Source organism: Stegodyphus dumicola, chromosome 5, assembly GCF_044657685.1.
Source record: "Stegodyphus dumicola isolate Sdum_Otavi_A_Nest chromosome 5, ASM4465768v1".
Lineage (NCBI taxonomy): Eukaryota > Metazoa > Arthropoda > Arachnida > Araneae > Eresidae > Stegodyphus > Stegodyphus dumicola.
This window is the reverse complement of record NC_140772.1, coordinates 161,560,329-161,587,194: the sequence shown is the minus strand read 5'-3', so window position 1 is coordinate 161,587,194 and position 26,866 is coordinate 161,560,329. Positions and strand designations below refer to the sequence as shown.

Below are 26,866 nucleotides of genomic sequence, written 5' to 3'. Positions count from 1 at the left end.
TGAATTACACCAAAGCACACAACAATTAGCTATATAAAAGGAAGGACTTTCTAAAGGAAACTGGCTTGTATTTATGTTACACATAGAAAAAAACCACGAATCCAACCCTTTAGCAGGGAATCAGCCACCTTTACCGCTCTATTGAAGGGCCCGCAAAAAATTGATAAGAGAAAAAGTACTGAAATAACCGGTTTAATTTACTAACTTATATTTTTCAATCGATAGTACATAAATTTGGCATATGAGGGGATTATTTGTGAATAAATAAACTGTATTGCACTTTCTCCATTATTTCATATTACAATGGAATTATTGCACTTCAAAGTTATTTCTCATGAATTAATTTTGCTCCATTTATGATTTTTTTATTTTTTCAAAGAGAAAATTTCACACTTTAAATAAAAAATACACAAGAAGATACTTTATGCAAAATTTGGTGTAAACAGTTTTCTTAATTTCGCTTTGAAAATATTCCTAGGTAATCTTTTTCCTTCTGGAAGAAATATGAAAAACAGATTTAATGCATTGTAAGTGTAAATACCCAGAATGCCCTTATTCTTTTGAAAGCGTGAAAGATTACTCTAAAATAAATTAGAAAATATATTACGTGCAAATAGAATATTCGTTGAAAATCAAATAGACTTCAATCTTTGGCTATAACGATGGTTTTAGATGAAATTTCTGCCTATGAAAGGAAATTGACGTATAATTCTTTATAAACATTTAAAACTGTTCTGAAAAATACTTTTGATGATTGCATGTATAGGTCGCAGATTTTTTTTCTTTGCTAACATAAAACAAAAGCTAATTTTACAAAGAAAATTCTCTTTAAAGATATACCTCCTTTGCCTGATAGTCCAGCGTAATATTTGTTAAAGTTAAATGATGAAACACAACCAATGTATCTCTGATTTTCTTTTTTATATTATAATAACAAAATTATCAAAAAACAAAAATTCAAAGCTTTATTATTGCTGTAAGTTCATCTTAAAATCTAATTGTATTGAATCTCATCCTAATCATCTAATAGTAATAAATATGATTAGTGAATTTATTATTATTATTTCATTAAATTATTCATTACCATTATTTTGTTAATGAAAATACATTATTAAAAGTCGCATTCCAAAGCTAGTTTGAATATTTTATATTTCATGAGGTTTTATTCTCGTTTTCTAATTTCTAACAAGAAAATATGAGAATATAAATAAAGTGTGAAACCAAAACTATAAAATTCACAAATTATTGCCGAGATTGATCAGAAATAGTAAATGAAATATAAACATTGCATACATTTTGTTCTAAATAAATAGTGTACTGGATGAATTTCCAGTGCACTATTTATTTAGAACTTCATTTAAATGAAAGCAAAATAAACATTGAAAAAAATCGAAAATCTAGCAATCCATTATAGACTATGGAACAGCATCCGACAAACATGTAAATTTTACTGCATCCATGGAGGGAACAAATGACCACTCTAATGGGTTTTCTCATTAGCAAAAAGTCAAAGAGGGGACCAAAGTGTTTTGGTCTGAAGGCTATATTATGAGAATTTCGGCCAGGTTCTAGAAGGTTAATAACTCAAATATTTATCCAGAGATGTTCATAAGAAAATAATATACACACAGAAGACACCCATTATTTTACTGCAAAATAAAACAAAATAAAAAATTAACCTGCAAAAGTGGAACTGACAACCATTTCAAAAATGCAAATAAATAGTGCAAAATTTTCACTTTATGTCCGAAACGTTACAAATTAAGAAATTTGAAATGAATGTTTAAACAATGAAATTTAAAATTCATTAAACAGAGTTACTATGGTATAAATTTCTTTTTAACAAATACACTGCATAAAGAATGATAGAGTTAAATTACATATTTTTATAACTATTTTGAACCCAAATGAGATAAGCTTATTAAAAGCAACAGTTGACCAAAAATATTAGTTATAAATATTGCATGGAGTTTTTATCGTTCATACTAATCACTATTAACCGAGAAGCACTTTCATTTAGTCCATGTTTCTTATTTTTCTATGCTTTATTTAATAGCTCTACCTTTTGGAAAAAATCTATTATTTACATTTGATTGCTTATAACAGATGGAGCTTTTTTTTTTTTTTTTTCTGCATAAGAATCTTTATTCAGGAACACAAGAACAAAATTAATTAAAATATTCATTCACATATTTTCCCCCAAAAAATGTAGTGTACACTGTTTCTGAAGAACAAGCTTAATTGATAAACATAGCACATTAAAAAGGGGACACAAAGATAATTTAATATTACATAATGTATTTCAGAGGACTTATCAATTTCAAATGTAGTCTTTTTATTTCACTTTACCAGGGGTGTTTGTGGACCCCAAAAAATCCCCTGAAACTTTTACGGACTTACTACTGACATTTTGGAGTTTCGAGAAGGGGGGGGAAGAGAAATGAAAAATTACAATTATGAAGTATTGAATGACCTAATTATAAAAGTTCAATGAATTACTTTTTTTGCAAAATTAAAAACCATAAATTTTCAAACATATAAACTACTACATTTTATGTAAATATTTTAGATTACCTGAATTAATTCTTTAAAAAAAATTATCTAATTTCTGCTGCTTTTTTTTTTTATTATTATTTTCTGATGTTTGTGGGCTTGTCTTTCTTTTGTGAACTTCATAATTGCAGGAAGGTTGACTTTTATTTTCCTCATTTACAGTTGAAGAAATTTCCTCGAGAACTGCACATGCAGAGGTAGAAGAAGTTTGCTTTTCTGCTAATGTAGAAGGTTTTTCAGAGACTTTTATAGGTGACTCATCTGAAATACATATTTTTAAGTCCTCTTGATATGTTTTCCAACTTCTGTTCATATTCAGGAAGAGATCTTTGTGAATTGGATCAGTCATTGGATATTTTTAGCCATATTTTTCATATGAGGTTTCTTTAGAAGCCATTAAATCATATTTAATAGTCTGCACTGCACCTAGGGAATCAATCTTAAGAGAGGTTCTATAGTCAGTGACAAGTGTATCCATTAAGTTGAATGCACTTTCCACTAATGGGCCATGGAAGCAGCTAAGGCAGGCTTTGACCAATTTAGCCAATGTAGGATACTTATAATCATTCGTGAAATCATCTTTTAAATTAAAAACTTTAGACCAATATTTATCAATTGTACACTTGACTTGATTTCCATTTTCATCAGATGTGTAGAGCATTTCTTTGGCGATATCAATATCACTCTGGTATAACCTTATTTCAGCTTCTACTTTTGACTTTTCATTATCACTAAAAATATGGGACATAAAAGATGATAATTTTTCAAAAGCTAATATTGTACTGGTTTTACCTCTTAGCTCTGGATCTAATGCTGTAAAACTAATTAGATATAAATTTTTAAGGGATAATTTCTGTTTCATATGCTGTGCTGTATTAGTATAAGCTTTCATCAGAGAAATTTGGAATTCTTTTGCTATTGGATGATTTTTTGATAATTTCTTCAGGAGAGGGGAAGCTTCTGCACCAGTAAATATTACTTTGCTAGGTAGATGGAATTCTGGATTTGTGACATCAACCTTTAATAAATCATTATAAGATGTGCACTCTATATTTTCTGGCTTCATAAAAAAAGAGAAAAATTTTGCCATCAATTTATAAATACTGGAATGTATTAAATGAAGCATTGGTTTTTTTGTTTCAAATAATTTAATATATGTGTTGAACTCTGGTAATACTGCTGAATATAATGCCATATGCAATAAAGTTTTGTTTTGCATAACAAATAACCCATTTGGTATTCTTTTTTTCTGAGCTAAAGCATCCTTTGTGAGTTGTTGGGAATGCAAGCAAGAATACACCCCTTCAACAATTTTTTTCCGAGCTGCAGAAATATTTCTTTTATTGTATACAGTTTCAACATAAGAAAAATAATCCCTTTTGTCAGTTTTATCCAAGCAGTGAAAATAAAATGCAATAAGAGCACCCCACAGATCTTTGATTCTTTCTAAAACACATAAAACGTACACCCACCTATGGTCTGGTCTCTTCAAGGGCTTAAGTTTTTTAATGGCAAGGGATTCACAGATTTTGAAAAAAATTTCTCTTTTACTGCAGATTTTCATATCAAAATAGATGTCATCAAACAAATCTTCTAAGTATCTATCAAAACATGAAGCAAATTTTTTTGCACAGTTATTAGCTGTGTGACATGTGTCACCATCAATATCTAATAAGTGAGGTGCTTTGTTTGATCGTAATCTGGTTTCAACAACCTTTTTTTCCCACACAGGGTGTTACATGAGTCCATTAATACACTAATTAAGTTTGCCCATGGAATATTATTATCTTCAATAGTATTAACAACTGCTTTAAAAACAGCTTCTGAATTGCAAGATTCCATCTTTAGAGATGCAAAATGATGAACTACAACTTCATTTTGATTGTTGTCATAAAACTGCACCAATATTGCCAGTATACTTTCTTGAGCATTGCTAGTACTTTCATCTAAATTTAGAGAAAATGGAGTCTCCTTTAAAGTTTTAATGATATTTTCCTTAATAGTTTTCACGAACCCATATTTCATCTTATAACATGCAGTAGTCCTGGACATTTCCAACAAGTTTAGTGCCGTCTGATCGCGGCTCAACTGTTTGCAGAGTTCAATTAAATTGGGAGCTACATTGAAAGAAAGAGAATTCTCGGCAATAAACAAAGTTATTAATACCTCTTGGCGTGCTTTTCTTGTCACTATATCCAATGGCCGAGCATCAGTCTCCAGTAAGTCATCAGTATTTTTTGAATTAGCATAATTACTTAAAGTCATTGAATGTCTAATGCACTTTGAATATTTTATGTGCGTCACAGTTTTAGAATGATTTGTGAAAGCCTTGAATCCTTCTCCACCATACTTCAGCAGTGAGTTACAAAAAACACAATATGCTTGTCCAGCAATATTTATTTTCTTGCACCATGTGCCGATGGTATCCCCATTACCATCTTTCCGTTCAATCCAATTCCACCTAAATGCATTCCGGACACCTTCTTCCAATTGTATAATATCACTATTTATATCGAGAAATTTCATAGTGAAATTCTCTTGCGTACATAAATAAAAAAATATTTCAATAAACGAAACGAAAAATTTACACGTGCATCAATAAATGAAACGAAAATTTTACACAGCGGAGAAATAAAAAGTTGAGAAGTGATCAATGACAAACAGCTAATACGGCGAAAAATCCCCCTTCTCTAATTATTGGTGCCACGCCAGGAGAGATAAGACCTTTGAACTCAGAGTCACGTGATCGCACATCTGGTCGAACGAAGTCTCTCCCCCTTTTTTTTCTGCCACGCCTACTTGCCGAAAAGAATCCAGAAGAGAATGTCCGAGAACTGGGGGAATGAGTCCTAACTCGCAATAAGGAAAGAACAAAAAAGAAGTTTTTTCCCCCTTTTCACGCATTATCACTGCCTTTGGAGAAAGAAAGGAAAAGTTCTCACCACACACACTGACCTTGCATTTTCTGCTTTCAAAGCAAACAAAATTACCCAGATCAAAATAAATAATTCATTATTATTCCTACTTCCTTTAGAACAACGATCCCCGGAATTTCCGGGTATCGAATTTCAAAATCCCCCCCCCGGAGCACAAACACCCCTGCTTTACTACCAGTGCATACATTTTACTGTTACCATAAATCAGAAGTTTCTAAATTATATGCTGGGGGGGAGGACCTGGAAAAAATACATGAAAGGAAGAAATATGATATATATATATATATATATTTTTTTTTTTTTTTACTTCCTGTTCTTTTTAGTTCTGTCATAACAAAGATTTATTTTGAATACATTTTAATATGCTTTGACTATTGAGATATTAGCAATTTTGCCATAGGTTCTTAGCATTGGCAATTTCCTTTGTTGAAATGTGTTACAGCAAAACAGTTGTAACAATTTGCATCTATTTTTGAACTGTCTCATAGAAGCACTGTGCTACATGGGCAAGAGGGTTGCCAGGATTAATAGTTTGCTTGCAGCATTAAAAGTACTTTGATGAATATTTTAATGAGTATGTATAGTGAAATACTTTTAGGTGAACAGATTAATACCTATAATATTTTTTAGGTATTTAGTTGACATGTATTTTATTTAAACAAGCCTATCTATCTATCACATTCAAAACAGCAACAATAGCTAAAAAAGTTATATTTTACATAACTTTATTTTACTCACCTAGGTGTGATGGGAGAATGTGAATTTTGACTTCCAAACAGATTTCGTCCATTTTTAGCATATTTTTTGGCATTTTTCATAAAAGTTGGAAAAGGAACCCAAGCATTGTTTTCAGGTGTGTAAACCTCTATACTTACTTCAGGTGTTGACCTGATAAAAGTTAGAGGAGACTGGCTACTATAGATTGATGGAATAGGTGATACAGGAATAATTGCAATTTTGCTTGATATTTGACTAGGATCCTACAAAGGAATAGAACAAAATATCAACATGTGCTGCATACAAATGCAACCTGAATCACACAATCAAATTTTGATTTTCTTTTTGCATTTGCTTATGCAAATATGCTTTAACTTATTCTCCCTACCTCTTGAAAAAATTACTATATTTACAAATACAAAATTTCAAGTTTGCAACACTAGAATTTGATGAAATTAATTTTCATAAAATATTTTAAGAGCATATTTCATACACGGATTTAACATAAAAAAAAGTGATTCATTTACTTTTTAATATTTATAAAATTAGACAAAGCAACAAACTTGCATTTGATGTACATTTTAATTATTATTATTATATAACAACAAACACAAAGTTGTAACATTTGTCTAATTTTATGTTTTACTCTGGTGTGTTTCTATTCTTTCTCTCTTTCTTTTTATAGTATTAGTTTCCTTTTATTTAATCAAACATTCACATGTAATAATGATTTTCCACACTGTTCTATAACTCTAAAAATCCAAATTTATTTCACAATATATTATCTCTATTTAAATAAGCTGTACAGAATCTTTTCTGTAAGAAAATAGTTTAGTCAAAAGTTAACAAAAATGTTTAGTCAAAAGTTCAATGATCTCCTTAAATTCTAAGATTTTAATTTTTATAATATAACTATCACAAAGAGAATTCTTTCAGTTAAAATATCTGCTTTTTATAACAACGCAAAATACTCAACAAGCAATTACAGAATTGCTTATTTCAAAAAATTTTCAATTCAATACTTTAAACAATACTTCTACTGTATCCAGTCCAGAAATCCGCAAAGCTTGGGACCAGAGGTTGTGCGGATTTTAGGATTTTGCAAATTTCAGGACAGAAAGGATAAATCATAATATTCAGACTAAAAGTGCAAAATAAATAAGGCGTATTAGATACATTTAATTAAATTATTATATACATCATTGCAATAATTTATTATATGCGTTAAATTATTATAACATATAAATTGATTATATTATTCATTGTATTATATGTACACAGCATCCAGGTTTGCCGATTTCGCCTCATGCACAGATTTCCGGTTTCGGATTCCGGTGTTACAATCACTGTTGCTGTAAACTTTCAACAGCTTTTCTTTATTTTTTCGTATATCATACATAATCATGTCACAATTCCATACAATTCTGCTATAAACCGAGGAGTGGAACCTGCCTCCATCTTTTGCATTACCGTCAATGCAACGTGTTTACATTTTTTAATGTTGCAAGCAGTAAAATCATGAGTGCGTTTCTTATCTGTTATTGTATTAAAAAGGGCTGAAATTTAAAATATTCTTAATTTATCCACAAAATATCTGGATAAAAAAAAGGCAGCACTAAATAATCTTGTGAAATAACAAAGCTCAGAAAATACAACAACATGAATTGTGAACTTGAAAGAAGAGTTGAGTTAATTGTCTGCTTTTTTACCTTGATGCAGATTAGAGGGAAAAGAACTTTTAACATGATGTCAATAATTTGGTATTTCCTTTATGACTCATTGGTATTTCCTTTATGACTCATTATTATTCAGTAATTATGACATCATTATTTAGTATTTTTTCTTTGATATTTTGTACTCAATGTGTGGTTTCCATAACTTATAAACTGAATGTTTATATTTTGAGAGGCGACGCAGATTTCAGGTCGGCGGATTTTCGGTATTTGACTGTACTACTAAGCAGTGAATTGAAATTTTAATCAGATGAAATCAGATGGAAGAGGACCTCCCACCCCCCAAACACATTCCCTAAATTTTCAATTTATTAATTTATTATTAGTATTTACTATAAGAAGCTTCCCTTGTACTTCTGTGTTACCTGCAACGGGTAGCTGTGGTATGTAGTACAATTACCAATAAATATCGCTTCCCAGTTGCACCTATGTCAGAATGTAGCTTTAATATAAAATCATTTTCTCTCAAATTTCAGTAATACAGTAGATGATGATGGAATTCCAAATTAAGCCAATTCTTTCTTGATGTACAATTTTTCTTTACTCTTGAATCTGTCTTGCAAGTAATGCCTATGCTATCAGAAACAAAACACCATCAAGAAATCACAAGTTGGCTAGATTATTTTAGGAGTTCCTCCTCTGCAACTGAAATGATTGACACTGAGATGATTGCCAAGTTATCTTACTACATATTGCAGGTACTAACTAAACAACAAATAACAAAATATTTAATACAAAGAACAATATTCTAATGCACCTGACTCTATATTATTGGGACACATCAATACTGGATTGTTTTGACTAGGCAGTTTAACATAATATGAAATTACTCATTCAAAAGAAAGGTACAGAAAAGCATGACATTTTTCACATTACAAATAACAAAATATTTTTCACATTACAGTGTTTTCATTTCCTTAAGTAAAACCTTGTATAGGAATTAAACAAAAATACTAGTAAAAGGAATGCATAAAATGGCACAATACTTTCTACCTGAGAATTCAGATGCTGTCACAATTATTTATACAAACTAATAGGAAACTAAAATACTTTTAAATATTGTTTTGCACAATTGCAAATGAATTAAGTCTGAGCTTACATAGTTTCAAAAAAGCAAATTATTAGAACTTCTATGGCAAATACTTTCATGAGCATTTGCTGTAGGTATTTGCAATAGTAAATTTACGTGGTGGGATCCATGAGTATGATCCTCATGTGTATCCATAGTTATGAGCTCATATGCGAGCCGTAACTAGACAGTCCTGTACCTTGTGCAAGAATTTGCATTTAGGCCCCTCAATTTATTAGATTTGGGCAATTAATAAACCAAATACATTACAATTTTTTTTTTCATGACCTATTTAAATTCTACTTTTCTTGCTTTAATTTCAGCAAATTAATAACATCATCATTAATACTTTTACTGTTATTGTATTCTATTGAAATAATGAATCTGATAGTCATTCTCGATTTATTTAAAAAAATTTTTCTTATTAATTTCACCTTGCTAAAACTTTTCTTGCATAAAGTAGTGGAACTGGGAAGAGTTAGAAATATTTAAAGATAACGTTTGGTTAATACTGAATTAAAACCAAAATCATGAAGGGCCTGCAGAATATTACACAAAGATACAGTGTCCAGATTTTTTATAAGATTTGTTACTGGGAATTTCCAGTTTCATATGTGAATTCACACTTTTTAAAATCTTTGCTAAATTTAATAGTGAAATCTGCAGTCATTTTTTTTAATTCCTACTATTATCTCACACTCTCCCTATATCCTGTTCAAATTTTCAATGATTAATAAAATACTTTTTATTCATCCACTCAAGTTAAAATACATTTTTTTCACTTAAATTGTTTTCACATTTCACTTTAATTCCTTGAGTCTGATATGTCGCCTTGAGTTGTGTGAAATCATTAGATGGAATATTAATTGAAGAACTGGACTGCTTGAAACTCACTGGAGATGTTCCTTGCAATAATGAAGCATTGCAAGAGATGGATAGAATTATAAATTATGTATCACCATCAGCTTTATAAATTAGAAATGAAAAAATGTTAATAAAAACTAAATGTAACTAAATAAAATTTTTCTTTGTTGAAGTAGAATTCACTTAATTTTGCATTATATTACTTGTTTTAAACTAGCAACATTCATGAATTGTAAAAACGAGCCAAAGAGACAGTAAAAATTATCACAGGCAGTTTTCATTTTTTGATAATGTCAACCTATTTGAGACAATAGAGAGGAAGTCTGCAGTGCTGCGAAATTCTCATTCCTTTCAATCCAGAATACAAAATTTATCAAATTCTAGTTTATTTTAAATTCCAATCGATAAACCTTCTCCTGTGTTTTCATGTGAATCAATGAAGTTAATTTTTGGGTACAGTCAATGTGAATATATCTTATCACCTGAACCATTTCTTGAAACATCAGCGATACAGTAAAACAAAATGGTGTAGTACTTTGTTTTCTTAATTCTGCATATTATTTCATTTCTAGTTTTGTCCTCAACTTTTATTTTTTCACTTTACATAATGCATGAGAAAAAAGAAGTTATACCATTTTTATATTTTTTCAACATGTTCGTTTAAAGTATTATCATGAGTAGCAAAGTCAATCAAATTTTTAAAAATGCTGCAATTTGGATACCGAATAATTTCATTTAAACTTCTAAGGACAATATTATCCTTGCCACAGAATAAAATAGCACCCAGCATTATTTTCAATATTTTCTGTTATATAATTTTTCTTTATTAATATTAACAATGTAATTATCAACTGCATTTCCTGATTTTAGATTATTTTCCATCAGTCTCTATTTCACATATAAATTTGTCTGGAAAATTTTTGCAATGGTTAATAACCTTATGAAGAAGCCTCCAATCATGAAATCCTTTTCGTGGGTCTCATGGAGTGATTTATGTCCAAAAAAACACGCAAGGAGAGCAAAATACTGCATTTTTATTAATGGAATATAAAGTCCATTTTTTAACAGTTTCTACATTAATTTTTTTAACATAAAAACAGTCTTTTATAAAGTTTCACCCTGAATCGCTGAATCTTAAATCTGCAATGCAAGATAAAACATACTACAAAAGAAAACTACCTGTAGGTCCATTCTTATTTTCATGATGATTGTTGAAGTAAATGAATGGCAACAGCATTACAACAACTCACATTTTGCACAAGATTCGGGTTTTTGAGCTCAATACACCATTCTGATTTGCAAGGCTCTCTACTCAGTAAGACGGCACTTCCCTGAGTTTTGGCTGCACTTTGAACTCAAAATATCACTGGAAGGACCGATTTGAGTCATGAGAAAATATTATGTAGCATGAAATGGACTAGCTGTATTCCCCAAAATAGCTTGACATGCTTCTAACAATAAAAAGACTGTTGGAGAAAAGTTCATTCTAGCAATTAACTATTTTGATTTTGGTGAAACAATATACTACACCATTAAATATGTAACAGCAATTTTATTTTTGGTGGAAATGTTTAAGTGCACCTCTGCAAATTTTGTTTGTAAAGATTTAAAACGTTTTATATATTATACATCAAGGCCTAATGAATTTTTTCTCTACATTAACAGTTCCAAAATTTCTTTATTCATGGTTGAGATGCTAACTATATTATGAAATGTTACTCAAACATAAAAACATTCTTTGACCTAGAAAATCAATCTAATAATAAACCACCCCACCAAAACATTTAGACTACTGGTCTAAAACTTGCAGCCTCCAAAGCAATTTTATGCAGACTATGAAGACTTTTCAATTATACATACTTGCCAACCTACGACACTCAAAAATCAGGAGAATTTTCTCAATGAAAAAAAGATTTTTAACTAATACAAATATGTAGAAAGAAAATATATTTTTAATAATGAATTTACTTTAAAAAGTAACTAATCAATATCTGAAAGTTAAGTTATTATTTCTTAAATCCAAATAGTTTTTTTAAAAAATACTTAAATGTAAAGAAAGAAAGAAAAAAAAACTGTTTATTACTTGTACCTTTTAATAATAGAAAAATACTCTAATCAGTTTTCTTAATCATTAAATACTTTAACTAGATCACTTAATATTGATTGCAAAACATGAATTATTGTAATTCTGCCCTATGAAATGTTAAGAACATTGAACGATTACAAAATGGAGTGTACAAAAAAGCCAAAAGCTTTGTTACGGTCCAAAGTCAAAAACATAAATACTTTTTCTTCACAAGATAAAAGTTACAAATATCAGAAAATGTGTCCCTTGTGAACCGATTTTTTTTTTTTTTTAATTTTGGGTTTTTAACAATGGAAGCAATAACTAATCATCATTTACTTAAGGTATAATTTTCAATAGTGCCTTTTATCATAACTTTAGAAGCATTTAAAAACTAAACTCAGTGGTGCAACAGCCCTAGTGGACCACAGCCAGCAGTGCTCTGAAATCTGCTTTCTTGACCGTGGGCCCCAGGGTGCATAAGCATATGCCCTGAACAAGTGGTCAGCTTGGTCGCAGGCCCCCCAGTGTTTAGTCCCCAAGTGAACTTGGTACTCATTGAGTCGACCTTGCACCCCCCCCCCCCAGATCGAACCCCAGACCTGTGGTACTGCTGCGTGATGCACTAGACACTGTGCCAACGGGCCTCTTAGAAGAATTTACTTTAAAAAAAAATGTAGAAAGTTGTCAAAGATTCTAGCTAATGATTTCTCTCAAGATAATCAGTATGTACATACATATTTCAGATTTTTCCTTATTTCGGTATTATGCAGCTGTTGGAATTATTTCAACGTTTCCTTCCTTTTAGCAATATTTCAAAGATATAATACATATCAACAATATTTTCAACTACACTTACTGGGAAAGGTGCTAACCCGATTTTCCCTGCTAATTTTAAGAAGTAACAGGTGCATTTCATACTTCACAAACATGAATTTTCTTTTTTTTAAGATGCCTGCAACATCAATCTGAAAGTTTACAATTCCTGGCACGACACTAAGCACTTATCCTGATGAATTGCAGTTTCTTTTAAAATTTTAATAATTAGCTGTACTATTATTAAAGCCTGTGGAATCTCTTCTAAAGTGGGGACAGAAACTAAACTACACAATTTCTGAAGACTCTGGACTTAAAAATAAGAAAGAAATAACAATTGGATACAGTTTTATGTCAGTTTTTTAATACAATCAATAATTGAAGATTTATTTTTCATACTAATTTCTTGAATCCATTTCTTCTACAATTGAAGCCGTTTAAGTCCTTGCACTTGAGTATTTCTTAGCGATTCTACTGTAGGGAAACATTTTTCTAAAAAAGCTGCAGCATGATCTGATGCGTTAGTGGCACGTTGTGCTCCAGTAAAAATGCAGACAACAGGCAATCTGCATTAGTAACTTTTTGGTCCTTTGTTTCCACAGAAAAAAATTTTGTTTTCTCAGTTCAACTCACATCCTTGTATATGCAAATGTTTAACAACATCAGCCCTTCCACTATGTGAAATTGAAAAATTGCAATGACAAATGCTACACATTGCAATATTACATTTCCTTGGTGAAATAATAGCAGAAAAGTCAACTGTGAACGATTTTTGAAAAGTACAGAAGTATTTTGCATTTTTCACAGACATAACTTAGACAAAAGATCGGAGTTTCTTAAACTGTTTCTGAGATGCAGGTGAAGCTGCTCTCTGGTGGGATGAATGAAATAAACAACCTCGATCTTTCTTTGTACTCAATGGTTAACATATGCCAGATGACCTCCAGCAGCCCTTGACTAGCATTGGAGAACTGGAACACAACGTTTTTGAACATGGGTTTCGGATTCTCATACTCAAAGCAAGAATGTGCCATATCTCAGTGATGAAACTACTTTGGTTTTTTTTTATATGCATCTAGAGAAAAACTAGCGCTTTCAGATGCCAAAAATCACTTTTTTGGGAGGACAAATAATAAAATATTAAGCCAAGCTACATAAAAATTGTGAGAAATTTTAAGAATACGAGAAAGTCAGGAGAAAAATGTTATTTCTTAGGTTGGTGGGAGTATGATCAGAATCAGAAGAACTGGCAACTCTGGATTATGTATATTTGTTACAAAAACGGTGCTGAAAGATTTCAAGACTTTAATTATTTGAAGTCTGAGTTTACATTGTTTTCATTGCCATTAAAAAACTAACATCAACAATACACCAGAAAACCTATACATGGAATTAATTTACAAAAAGATATAAAATTTGAAGATACAGATTTTTTTAATTTTTTTTTATACTTGTAAAAAAAATAATTAAGCTTAGTTACGAATAGTTGCACTATGGATAACTGCTTTGTTTGGGAACAAATTTATATCTGAATAGCTTTTTTGCACAGCTAAATTAATAAGAAAAAAATTAGATTGTTTGATGAGCATCTACAATCCACAATGAAGATACTTTTTCTTCAAGACTACAAATTTTTTCAGAATCGAAATGCCATCCAGTATCAAGCTATTGCAATCAATAAAGAAGCTTATAATTATTTACAAATAAACATACATATTTTTATTTATGAATTTAAACATAATTAACCCCCTCTGCGATATTATTTACTGTTTACATATGTTTTTATACATACTTAGTAAGCAAAAAAAATTTTTTTTTTTTTTTTTTTTTTTTTTTTTTTTTTTTTTCATTTTTCTTAAAAAGCATTGTCGCTCTTCTTAGATTAAGCATTTGGCATGCATGCAATTTGAGTTTAGGACTGCTGGTTTTGACTACTTTCAGAAGATTTTGCACTTGATTTTAATGTAAACTTTGAAACTGGAAATACATGTTTAGGAGCAACATTATGGAAATAAAATTCATAGCCACCTTTTTCACACTATGCATTATTATATACTAGTGCAATACCGGCCTCCAACATAATGGAAGAAAACGAGGCCAAAAAAGTAAGTAAAAAATTTAAATAATGAGAAATACGCCTACTAAATCTGAAAAGATAGAATTCTATATATATATTACAGAGTATGCCAATAAGGTAAATGCTGTAATGTCATTCAGTTTTGAAACAAAAATATGTAATTCAAAAAGGATAATTTTTTATCTAGAGCTTAAATACCTGAAATAATAACATATTGTTTAAAAAAATACAGAAAATAACTAATATTTTCTTCAAGAAAGAGAAATGAAATCTATGAAAATTTCTGTAAAAGACAACATGGAAAATTTTTTTATACAGATTTTCTGATATAGCAATTTTAAAATATTGGACATGAAATGATACAAAAATTGTAATTTTATATTACTTAAAAGTGTACTTTGTACGATCTTTAATTTGTTGTTTCTACTTCCTTGTACAAAGTAAAGGAAGACCTGTAATCGTGAAAAATTTCCGGTATTATATTTCAATGAAAATATCCATTTCAACTGCTCTTAAAACCAATTTGAACGATGTTTTTGCATGACATCTGTACATACGGATAGAATAAAGGACTATTTTTGCCAAAAAAAGGATTACAAATTGGATTTAAAATGGATTCAAAAGAGATTTTTTCTTGACGTCTACACACACTAGCCATATGTATCTCACATAACTTAAGACCGAGTAGCTGTGGAACACTGAAATTTTGTATAGGGGACTGCTATAACATGCAGTTGTGCACCTTTCTTTCTCGCTGCGATGGGTTGCACTAATCATGTATATTCCCACTTTATTGTGGGATAATCTAATTCATTTTTACCTATTTAACCTATGTAATCCACTCTGTTACCTGGTTCGAAGAGCTTATTTTTTATTCTTATATGTTTGTTAATTGTGCATTTTTTGCTTTAAAAATGATTTAATCGTGGTTTTTATGATCCGGTTATGGTTTTTATGTCTTTAGTTAATGTGCATGCAATAATTGTAAAATTATCAACAATTTAAAAATTTAAGTGGCGAGTTAACTGTATTATTGAGTATTATTGAACTGCCATTTGTTTATACTTGAAACTCAGTACAATAGTGAATTAAGTCTGTTTCTGCACCTTCAATGTCTTTTGCCAAGTGGGATCAAAAGTAAACTTTCAGTTTTGTGCACCAGAAAATCTGTCTTCTTCCTTGCTGGCCGAATTGCTTGTTTTTGCATAGAAACTCTAATTTTAATTTGGTGTTTTATGTTTTTCTGTGCTTTATAATTATTAATGAAGATGTTTTAAGTTTTTATGTAGTTCTGCTTTCCTGCAAAGTAAAAACTGAATTAACACAATGAGAAATATATCTCTAATGAAATAAGTTTAAATGAAATGCAGCAAAAAATGCATATAATTTAATAGGCCATACAAAGAAGTCACGTGGTGTCCACATGATATTTTTTATGGTATCTGAACATTCCTTTATTACTTCAGATATTTTGTGATCACCTAGAAATCTTTTAGATTTCATTTTTAACCCCCCCCCCACAAAAAAAAAAAAAACTAATTTATGTTTTGCACATTCACATGCATAAAGTAGGAGGTCTCTGTAATCAGTTATATCATTAAGCACAGATATATACCCAAAATCCTTTTTAAAAAAATTATATTAAATTTAAAAATAAATTAACTTTGATGTGTCCACAAATGAAGAATCTCAGAATCTGTTTACCAAATTTCACATCCCTCTATCTTTGATTTATAGAATACACATACTATAACATAGACTCTTTCTTGTATTTATAATAAAGATATAAAAAAATGTAAAAAAAATATTACTCACTTGAATTACTTCATTACATATATTAGGAGTTTCTTTTATATAATTTACAGTATTTGGCACAGAAGTTTTATTAACTAAATTTACTAATGGGTTTGTGCCATGACAAAAAGATAAATGCTCAACATTGCTAATATTAAATATTTTGCTAGGATCAGGCTTCTCTCCTGCAAAGAAAATGAAAAAAATATATATATACACATACACACAATACAATATATAGATTTAAAAGAGTAAATACTATCATAATGTTATCTATAAATATGAAAGCAAATTATATTCATATAACTATAATAAACAAGTTGTGTAAAATTACTTTCCAAGTGAAGAATTTTAAAAAAGGTAAAAATTTTATTCATACATAAAAATTACACATAAAGATAATCATAAAAATATCTAAAATATCTAGAATATTCTTACTCCTTGAAGAAGAGTTTTCTCTTTCAAGGAATAAACTGATGTTTGAATTTAACATTTTGTACAAAATTCATGATTTGGTTTAAAATATCATAGTAACCAAACCAATTAAAGAACAAACATTTGAACCTATGTAATCCATGCATAGGACTGTGATAGCTCTATTAAAACTAAGCATTGTTGAAATTTATACAAAAACATGGGTTCAGTTGTTTTGATTTTGTTGAATGTTGGAGGTATTTCAAAGCAGATGCATACTGAGTTACCACTGTATTTAAATAGAGTAGGAATATAATAGTGTTGCATATGGATAAAATGTAAGTAACAATATGAAATATGTAAAAATTTAATTTTTTCTGCCCCCTTTTTTCATTACTGAAAAAAACTTCTGAATGCCAAATCTTACTTTTCTCTGATGCTGTGTTCACAATACATTAAACCTTTTATGGCAGAAAGAAATACATTATTTCTGAAATTTCACATGATCTCTATAGTGTAGTTGAGACTGAAGTTTAGCAGGATTAGACTAAATTCCTCCCCCCCCCTTTTGCATTTAGCAATTCAAAATTACAATAGAAAAAAACTATTTGGTTTTATTATGCTGTTTTTTATGACAATTTATGTTCAATTTTTTAATTTAATTTTCTTCTTAAATTCAGTTTTGTTTCCTGTTTTTCCTAAATAATATTATTTTACTGTTTTTGCTACTAATATGAACTAAAATTCTATTTCAGAATCTATATATGTTCACAGATGTGAAAGCAAATCTTGTAGCAAGTAAACAAAAATAAACACACACAGTAAAACATATGTAACATAACAGTGCTACAAGTGAATTAAATACAATCTGAATATTATAAATAAGTTAAAATATAGTTTCTTCCAATCCAATTCGAAAATCCTTTCTTCTGACATTTTCTGCAAAAGAAACTTGATAATCTAATAGAAAAGATTTTTATTTCTTTTCTTTTTTTTAAGCATACAATGAAAAACAAGCTGTGCCTTTGGTATTCTGAAGCCAGAATTACGATTATTTTACTTATTATAAATGTATTTTAATATTAATTTAAACATTACAGTTTAGATGTATTTATTGTTATTTATTATAAATGTATTTTAATATTACTTTAAACATTACAGTTTAGAACTGTTATAAAGGCTAGCTTGAATGAACATTATCAATGAAAAATGGCTACTTACCTAAATTAACAAGAGATTCATAAGAGGACCATAGAAAAGGATTCAATTTTAAGCTTTTCCTAAAATATCGAAAGAATTTATAATCGTAACATAATATAATATAACAGCGGCATTAAAAATACTCAAAGAATTACATTACATTACAGACACTGTATTTAATAATACATTACAAGATCAATTCGCTTTTCAACTTAGATAGAGAGAAATTACTAAATTAAATTAATTTTGCTGTTTTATTGTATCAGCATAATTAATATGCCACTTCAAACTTCTTTTAATGGAGAGAAATTACAAACTACATATCATAAGGAGATGACCATAATGCACATCTATACTTTCATTCAGTTCTGCAATATTTATGGAAATGTTCAAACTGCATAAAAGTCAGCGAATTTAAAAAGGTGGAAGGGGGGCATTTTTCCTTAGCAACACCATCCAAACTTTTGCCAAATAGTTTTATCTAGTAACCATTATTTAGCATTGAAAATTTTCAAAATTACATTTACTTTTCTTTTTGATTAACAAACAAATTTTAGTAAGTTGTGTTATAATAAAATATATATAACATACACTATATTTTACAATTTGGCCTTCTTTGAGTAGTACTGCTAATCAGATAATATTACTCCACAAAAAAAAAAAAAAAAAAAAAAAAAGTCACAAATGAATGTGATCCAATGTAAAGGTGCTTTAAATTTATTTTACACTATTTCCCTTGTCCTTAGTAGCTTTTTGTACAATCATTATTAACTGTAAAATTTTCCTTATTTACTTTATGGGAAATTCACTCATTTAGCCCTTTTCAGAAATATTTTGCAATAAACTATTTATAACATGCTCTCTAATTAATCCTGTGAAGAATACTGGGTTTCAAACTATTTTTCAGGACACAGTACTGATTGAAAATCTACATGTTTTCACTTGGCACCTTTTCAATAAAATGAAAATGACAACTGAACAGATTTGTTTAGAACAGTAGTTTGAGACTGTGTTGAAAACTATTCAAAATTTGGGATTCATAAGTTGTTTTTTGACCCCATTTAGTTAAGGAAGAAGAGTTATATGATAAATATTTGACCTCCAATTAGTTGAAGAAGAGTTATATGATATATGCAGCTTTTAAGAACTTTATAATACCATCCAAATCATAATTAAATGTGTACACAATAACTTTAGCTTCAATACAGTGTTGATCTACAGTATGTGATCTATTTATGTCAGATTTTTCCTTCAATAAACACAGCCTGATTTCCTCCTCGCATTTGGAAATATAAATTCAAATCCCTGAATATTCAAAAGTAATTTACATAAATGCAACCACTTAAGTTCAGATTGAGAGGAGCTAAATATAATATGATGAAATAGATGCAAAACAAAGTTTTTTTTTCAACCCCCTCTTTTGGCAAGCAACCAATTTAAGACTAAAAGCAGGTAATATACAAGCAACCCTCGTATAACACGGTAGATAGGTTTCTAGAAAATGCCGTCTTATGTGAAACCGTGTTGTATAAGACCCAGAGCTAGTATAAAAAGGTGGATTACGTTCCGAAAACTTATTAAAAACAATTGTTTTTTTTAATTCTACATAAACAACTTAATTTTTATTAAACATATATATGTATAGCACAAAACAAAAAACATTACATATTTCAATTTAATGCAACTTTAGTTTAATAAATCTCTTCATTGTCACTGCTCATATAATGATCTGAGAACGTTTTTTCGGTGGAATGAAATAGTTTTCACTTTCAGAATTTCTTTCTTCATTTAAAGTTCTGGCATTTTCTTCCCACTTTAAATTTTATTTGCTTACTAGTTCTTACTGGAACAACATAAATTTCTTGATATGGAGATAGACGGTTTGCAGCTCCCTTTTGAATTTTTGGCTTATTTCAGCGAAAGGGTCTGTACTCAAGAAAAATCATTTGAGATTTTCAGCTAAGCTTAGCTTTTTTAAAATTTTGTTAAATTATTAATTGTACTATCTTTATCAGTGCTAGTGTCCTCAGAATTGACTTGATTTACAGCTTCAGCTGCCATTTCCATCAAATCTGCTTCGTCAATTTCTTCTTCCGCCAATACAACTTGAACGTCCTCAAATAGCTATGTCGACAAAACCTTCGCCTCCAACTGATTTAGCAAGTTTTAATACGCCAAAAATTTCATTTTCTGAAGATTCAAGCACGTTTTCTATTTCAACTGAAGAGGGATATATCTTCTACCTTGCATTTAATGTTGATGTTTTCAGTTCTTTCAGAGACAAAAATACGATGTCGATACAGTGCTTGATTGAAAATGTCTTCCAAGCTTCCACTACCTTGATTTTGAATCGGTTGCATCTAAAATGCACTGTAATGCTCTTCTTACGTAATATGTTTTAAAGGTATGAATAATACCTTGATCCAATGGTTGAAGTAACGAAAGTAGTGTTAGGTGGTAGGAACAGTATTTTGACTTTGGAATGATGAAGCTTGTGGTTGAAATGAAGCATTATTTAATAATAATAGAGCCTTGAAGCTCAAATTTTTCTGCCTTAAATAATGTTCAGCATCTGGCACAAAAAAATTTAAAAGCCAAGCTTTAACGTCATAATCAACGCCCTAGCAGCTCCATAATCAGCTGATGCATATTATCCTTGAATTCGTATGCTATGAGTTGCAAGACGCTTTTTGAAATTTTCGAACCAACCTTTACTTGCTAGAAAATCTGGATTGACAGGGGATTCTCCATGTTCTTTAAGGTGCTTGAACATATTGAGTGCTTTTTGTTTAATGATATTAACATCCAATGGAATTCTTTTTTGACAGCTATTATCAATGCAAATGCTGAGTGCCTTTTCCATCTTCTCAATCATATTGGCGCCTGGAAGGAGCAAACTTTACGTTTTGCGAATGTCGAAGATTCTGCGGCAACTGCATTTCTTATTTCTTTTTCATTTTTCGTAATAGTTTGGATTGTTGCTTCATTTAAATTAAAACTTTTTCCAATGTGAGATGCCTTTTTTCCTTTTAAACAATGAATTTCTTCTTAAAAGTTGTTTTTTTATCTTTATCAGACATGTTTTGGGACTGAAACTTAATGTCTTAAAGATGAAAACCTATTCTTTAACATAATGTGGCTAGACGCAGACTGCCAACCAGCAACGTGAGACACTTTTGTCTTCAGACCACGGAGATATGGATTCGACTTTTGGAAGCCTAACGTGCAGGTTATGCATTTTAGAGCACTTATCATATAGTTCACCTTCTGCAAAGTGAGGTTTCTTCATTGTTATCTGGTGATTGTGCTTTTTTGAGACTGGGTTTTGTTTCTGTTGTGCAATTGTGCTTTTGAAGGTTATGAAAGGAAACAATTTTCCTCCTTTACCTGTTAAGAATTCAATGGTCGCTTTCCAACACGTAGCTCGTCTGTCTGAGGAGATTTGTTTTTACTGGTACCGGATCTTGGAAGACAACTGGCAGAACTTACCAAAAGAGGACTCTTATGTGTTAAATGACTAGATGGGGTGCTTTGTTCAATATGAAAATCTTCGTGCGGAATTCATTAAATTTCTTCGGACAACTTGGGCAATTCTCTTATCATGTCAGAGAGAAACCGTGTTATAGGAAAACCGTGTTGTAGGAAGGTCCTTGCAATTTATGAATCGTGTTATAGCGAAACCGAGTTACAGGATGCCGTGTTATAGGAGGGCTACCTGTATGTTGAATAATTTGAAAGAAGAAAAACGCTAGAGGGATGTCGCATTGTTGTAGAGAGAAAAATAAAAGTTTGTTTTGGTTGAAGGCAATGGCCTAAAATTATGCTCTGTACATAGTTTGTTAAAATATTGTAAATATGTTCAAATTTTGTGAATGACTGAACCACCATCACCGATCTAGAAACTCTTTTCTAAATGGTGCATGTAGAATGAAGTTAGGAGTTTGGGAAGCTTTTGTGTGTTCACAAAGAAAAAATTGGATTAAGTGAACGTGGATCGAACTGATCGACTTTCGATTAAAAATGGAAAGTTCATATTCAAGGGAAAATGGAGTTTCAAATTAAGGTTGGGAAATCTAAATTAATTAGTAATTATTTGTAGTAAATTAGTTGCATTATAAATTACAATACAACGTTTAGCTTAAGAGTGATTCTCCTGACGCATGCGGTGTTCGCGTTTATCCACACGGTGATGATGTAACTGTTTATTACATATGTATGTATATATATGCCTTCTTACTTCTTTGCTTTTCTCTGCTGTATGAAACTATGTTTAAATTAATCTCTCGCATTAAAAATGTTCATTGATGTTACAATCTGTTTAGACTCATTTATTTTTCTAATGGTTATGGAACCCAGGAACGTTTCAACTATGCTTAAATAGCAAAATAGTTTCATTAAAATGATTATTTTGAAGTTTTTGAGCATTGAACTCTTAAGCCTAATCCAGTGCAAGGACTGTTAAACAGTTAAGCAATGTTAATAAATAGGCTTAACTGAACGCTGATGTTCAGTTAAGCCTATTTTTATATCTCTCAATCTTGTTTTTGGCTGTGAGAGACCGTATTACGTTATGTCGCATTTAACTACTATAGAAAAGCTTGGAAAAGATAATTTTGACAGCTGAAAAATAGCTGAAAATTTGACAAATAGAAGTTGTATTGATTAAAAACGATGATTATGTAACCGATTTATTTATTAATGATTATGTAACCAGTAGAGAGCTAAAACCTGCTGAAGGAACCAAAGGCGAAAAGAAATGGCTCTAAGTTGATCAAAAAGCTCCAGCAGATATAATTCTTGCTATTAATCCTAGTGAATTGTATCAGCGGAAAGAGAAACGATGTCTGAACATTTGAACAATTTATTTGAAATAGTTGATAAGCTTAAAAAAATGGAAACTGACATAGCTGATGATTTATTAATGATTTTTCTGTTCTACAGTATCCCAAAAAACTTTGAAAATTTTAGATGCGCCATCGAATCAAGAGATCAATTACTTAGTTCCGAATCTTTGAAAATCCAAATGCTATAAGAATGGGAAGCAAGAAAAGGGAAAACTTCTCAAGATTCACAGAATGCATACTATACTGAAAATAAAAGAAAAAATCAAGAACAGAGGAAAAATGAAAAATGGAAGGTAAATTCAAACAGAAATTTTCCCACTGAAAGATATCAAAACTTAAAGTGTAATTACTGTTAGAAAATTGGGCACAAGGCATCTGAATGCAGAAAGAAAATAGCTGATAGAAAATATATGCAATCAAATAAGGGAAATCAAAGTTCTATGATGGCTTCTAATTATAAAGAGCAGATTAGTTTAGCAGTAAACAATGCTTATCAAAAGACTTCCTCATGGTGCTTAGATAGTGGCTGTACATCTCATATGTGCAATGACAGCAGAAGGTTATTTTCAGAATTTCACCCTCGAACGAATTCAACCATAAAGCTAGCAGTTGACAAAACAGCAAAAATTACAGGAACTGGAACTGTTCTTATAACAGTACCTAACGAAACTAAGACAATTAAACTTACACTCAGAAATGTGTTATGTGTTCCAAAATTAAAATGTAATTTGCTGTCAACATCTAAAGCTACCACAAATAATTGCTCAGTGATTTTTACAGAACAACATGCTAGAATAATAGAACCAAATGGATCTATACTAGTGCAAGCTATCCGTAATGGTGATCTTTATTATATATAACCAAACACTGAAACAGCTGAAATAGCACAGGTAAGTGATTTTGATAAGTGGTATCTTAAATTAGGTCATTTAAATGAGTCTGATTTGAAAAGACTTAAATTTGATAACATGGTTAGAAATTTAAATTTTAATAATACTGAATCTCCAAAAGACTGAAAAATCTGTATCCGAGGTAAACAAACCGTGCAACCTTTTCAAAAAGAATCAAAATTTCAGAGTGATGAATTACTGAACTTGAATCACTCAGATTTGTGCGGAGCTATGAGAGTCCCATCCCATGCTGGTTTGCGTTATTTCGTTACCTTTATAGATGACAAATCGCGTTACGTCAAAGTCAGTTTTCTTAAAACTAAAGATGAAGTGAAAAATGCATTCATTAAATACAAAGCTGTGGTCGAAAATCATCTACGAAAGAAAATATAAATCTTTCGGACTGATAACAGTCTCGAATATCGTCGAGAAAAATTTAATAAATATATTCAAGAACACGGGATTAAATGAGAATTCTCTGCACCAATGACTCTTCAACAGAATTCAAGAGCTGAATGCATAAATCGCACTGAAATGGCCAGATGTTTGTTACTACAAAGTAATTTTCCCCTATCCTTTTGGGCTGAAGCCTTGAAATGTGCTGTTTATATTCAAAATCGTTGCCTGAATCGAAGCCTAAGAGTAAACAAAACACCATATGAATTATTTTTTGGCATCAAGCAAACAGTATCTCACTTCAAAATATTCAAATAGAAATGTTTCATACTTAATAAAAGGTCTAAAGGAAAATTTGATCCTCGATCAGAACATATTTTTGTTAGAGAGACAAATGAATCGAAAGCATATAGGCTGTGGAATAAAATTTCCAGAAAAATCACTATAAGCTGAGATGTTAGATACATTGATGAATTTGAAAACTGTACTAATTATGATAAAGATTTAGAAGTTTTATTTCTTGAAAATATTCCTGATAAAAAGAAGGAAGAACTTTTGAATGTAAGGCAAATATCGGCTGATAAAATAACAGAAGACCCCTCAAATATGGTAGAAGCATCTGCTGAATCATCTGATAATGAAGATTCTGATTCCAAAGCAATACCTGAAATGCAGGGAAGCCAGGTCGTCCAAAGAAAATCAAGACTGCGAAGCCAGGAAAACCAAAAAAGGATTACCGCAATATAAACATAAAAAAGGAAGAAGCACAAATTGCCAAAGAAGAAGACACAAATCGGACATTAGAAGAAGCATTATATGGAAGTTATGCTGAAGAATGGCATAAGGCTATGCAAAGTGAGTATGAAGCACTTGTTAAAAATGGTGCATGAAAATTAGTAAAGCAACCACAGAATAAAAAGGTAACAGGTGTCACCGAGTTCTTAAAACGAAATATAATGCAGATGGAACAGTTCAAAAGAGAAAAGCTTGATTGGTTGCTAGAGGATTTGCACAGGAACCTGGAATTGATTTCAATGAAACCTTTGCTCCAGTAGATAGAGCAAGCTCTATAAGAACTGCGAGTGCATACAGTGCTGAACAAGACCTTATTTTATATCAACTAGATTTTGTTATGGCTTATGTTAACGGATATTTAAAAGAAAAAATTTCATGGCACAAGCTAAAGATTTTGAAGACCAAAATAATCCTGATTATGCTTTGCAAAAGTCTCTCTATGGTTTGAAACAAAGTGGACAACAGTGGTGTGCAAATTAGACAAAAAACTTTGGATTAAAACCATTACAATCAGATAAATGTGTTTATAGGATGAAAACATCTCAAGGTGAGTTAATTCTAATTTTATATGTAGAAGACATTAAAATAGCAACAAACAGCGGTGATTTATATGCTGAACTTAAAGATTATCTTGGCTTTAATCAAAGACTTTAATCAAGATGTTAATAATAATTCTATTAGTTTATCTCAGCAGAAATATGTTGATAACATCCAATGAAGGTTTAGTATGCAAGATGCAAAACCAGTAGCAACTCCTTTAGATCTTAGTTTAAAATTAAGTAAAGAAATGTGGCCTTCTGAAACTGAAATAGAAGAAATTAACAATGTACCTTATCGCCGTTTAATTGGTTCGCCTATGTATCTTTCTATGTTCACTAGGCCGGAGCCAATTTAATAACAATCCTGGTAAATTACACTGGTTGGCTGCAAAGCGTGTCCTTTGATACTTAAAAGGAACTAAAAATTATTTTCTAAAATTTCGAAAGACTGGAAAAGCACTTATCGAATATACCGATGCTGACTAGGCATCTGATAATAATAGAAAATACTATGTAGGTTTCTTATTCAAGCTTGCTGGAAATCCAATAAGATGGGAATCACGGAAGCAACAAACTGTTGCATTATCAAGTACTGAAGCAGAGTACATCAGTCGTTCAGAAAGTGTCAAAGGAGCAGTTTATTTACATGGTTTTCTTAAAGAATTAAATTTTAATGCTGATATAAGGTGCACAGAAGCTTATGAAAAACTCTGTTTACCACTCACATACTAAACACAGAGATATTAGACATCTCTTCATATGTGAAATTTATTAAGAGTTAATTGATGTTAACTTAATAGAAGAAGATTGTAGTTTAAGTGAAGAATATAATGACAAATGTATAATTGCTTGTAGTCAAATTAAGCAGTTTCTAGATGTGATTACAAGAGTACCCTAATGCAAAATCCCCAAAGTTCTGATTTAAACCTGTCTAGTGGTAATGGAATTTTGCAGGTAAGTGGAAATAGCACTAGTGAAAACAGTACGCTGAAATTACCAAAACTAATGATTGATAAGTTTTGGGGAGACCCTAAACAATGGAATGAATTTTGGAATAGTTTCGAAAATTTTATAGATAACAACCAAATGCTCTCAAAAATACAAAAATATGCCTATTTAAAAATATTCTTAATGAGACAAGTTTCGAATATTGTTTCAGGCTTT

At 30.4% G+C, this 26,866-nt stretch overlaps 1 protein-coding gene across 3 annotated transcripts in view; it reads right to left on the bottom strand.

Moving 5' to 3' along the window:
- The window catches only part of Cdc27 (cell division cycle protein 27), a 179,120-nt gene that overhangs the window by 116,791 nt on the left and 35,463 nt on the right, over positions 1–26,866 (bottom strand). For all 3 annotated transcript variants that reach the window (XM_085817312.1, XM_085817313.1, XM_085817311.1), the window contains exons 5-7: positions 18,260–18,318; positions 16,646–16,809; positions 6,228–6,469 (exon numbers count right to left, since the gene is read on the bottom strand). In XM_085817312.1, the coding sequence (XP_085673438.1) occupies positions 6,228–6,469; positions 16,646–16,809; positions 18,260–18,318 (465 nt within the window). The remainder of the gene's footprint in view (positions 1–6,227; positions 6,470–16,645; positions 16,810–18,259; positions 18,319–26,866) is intronic.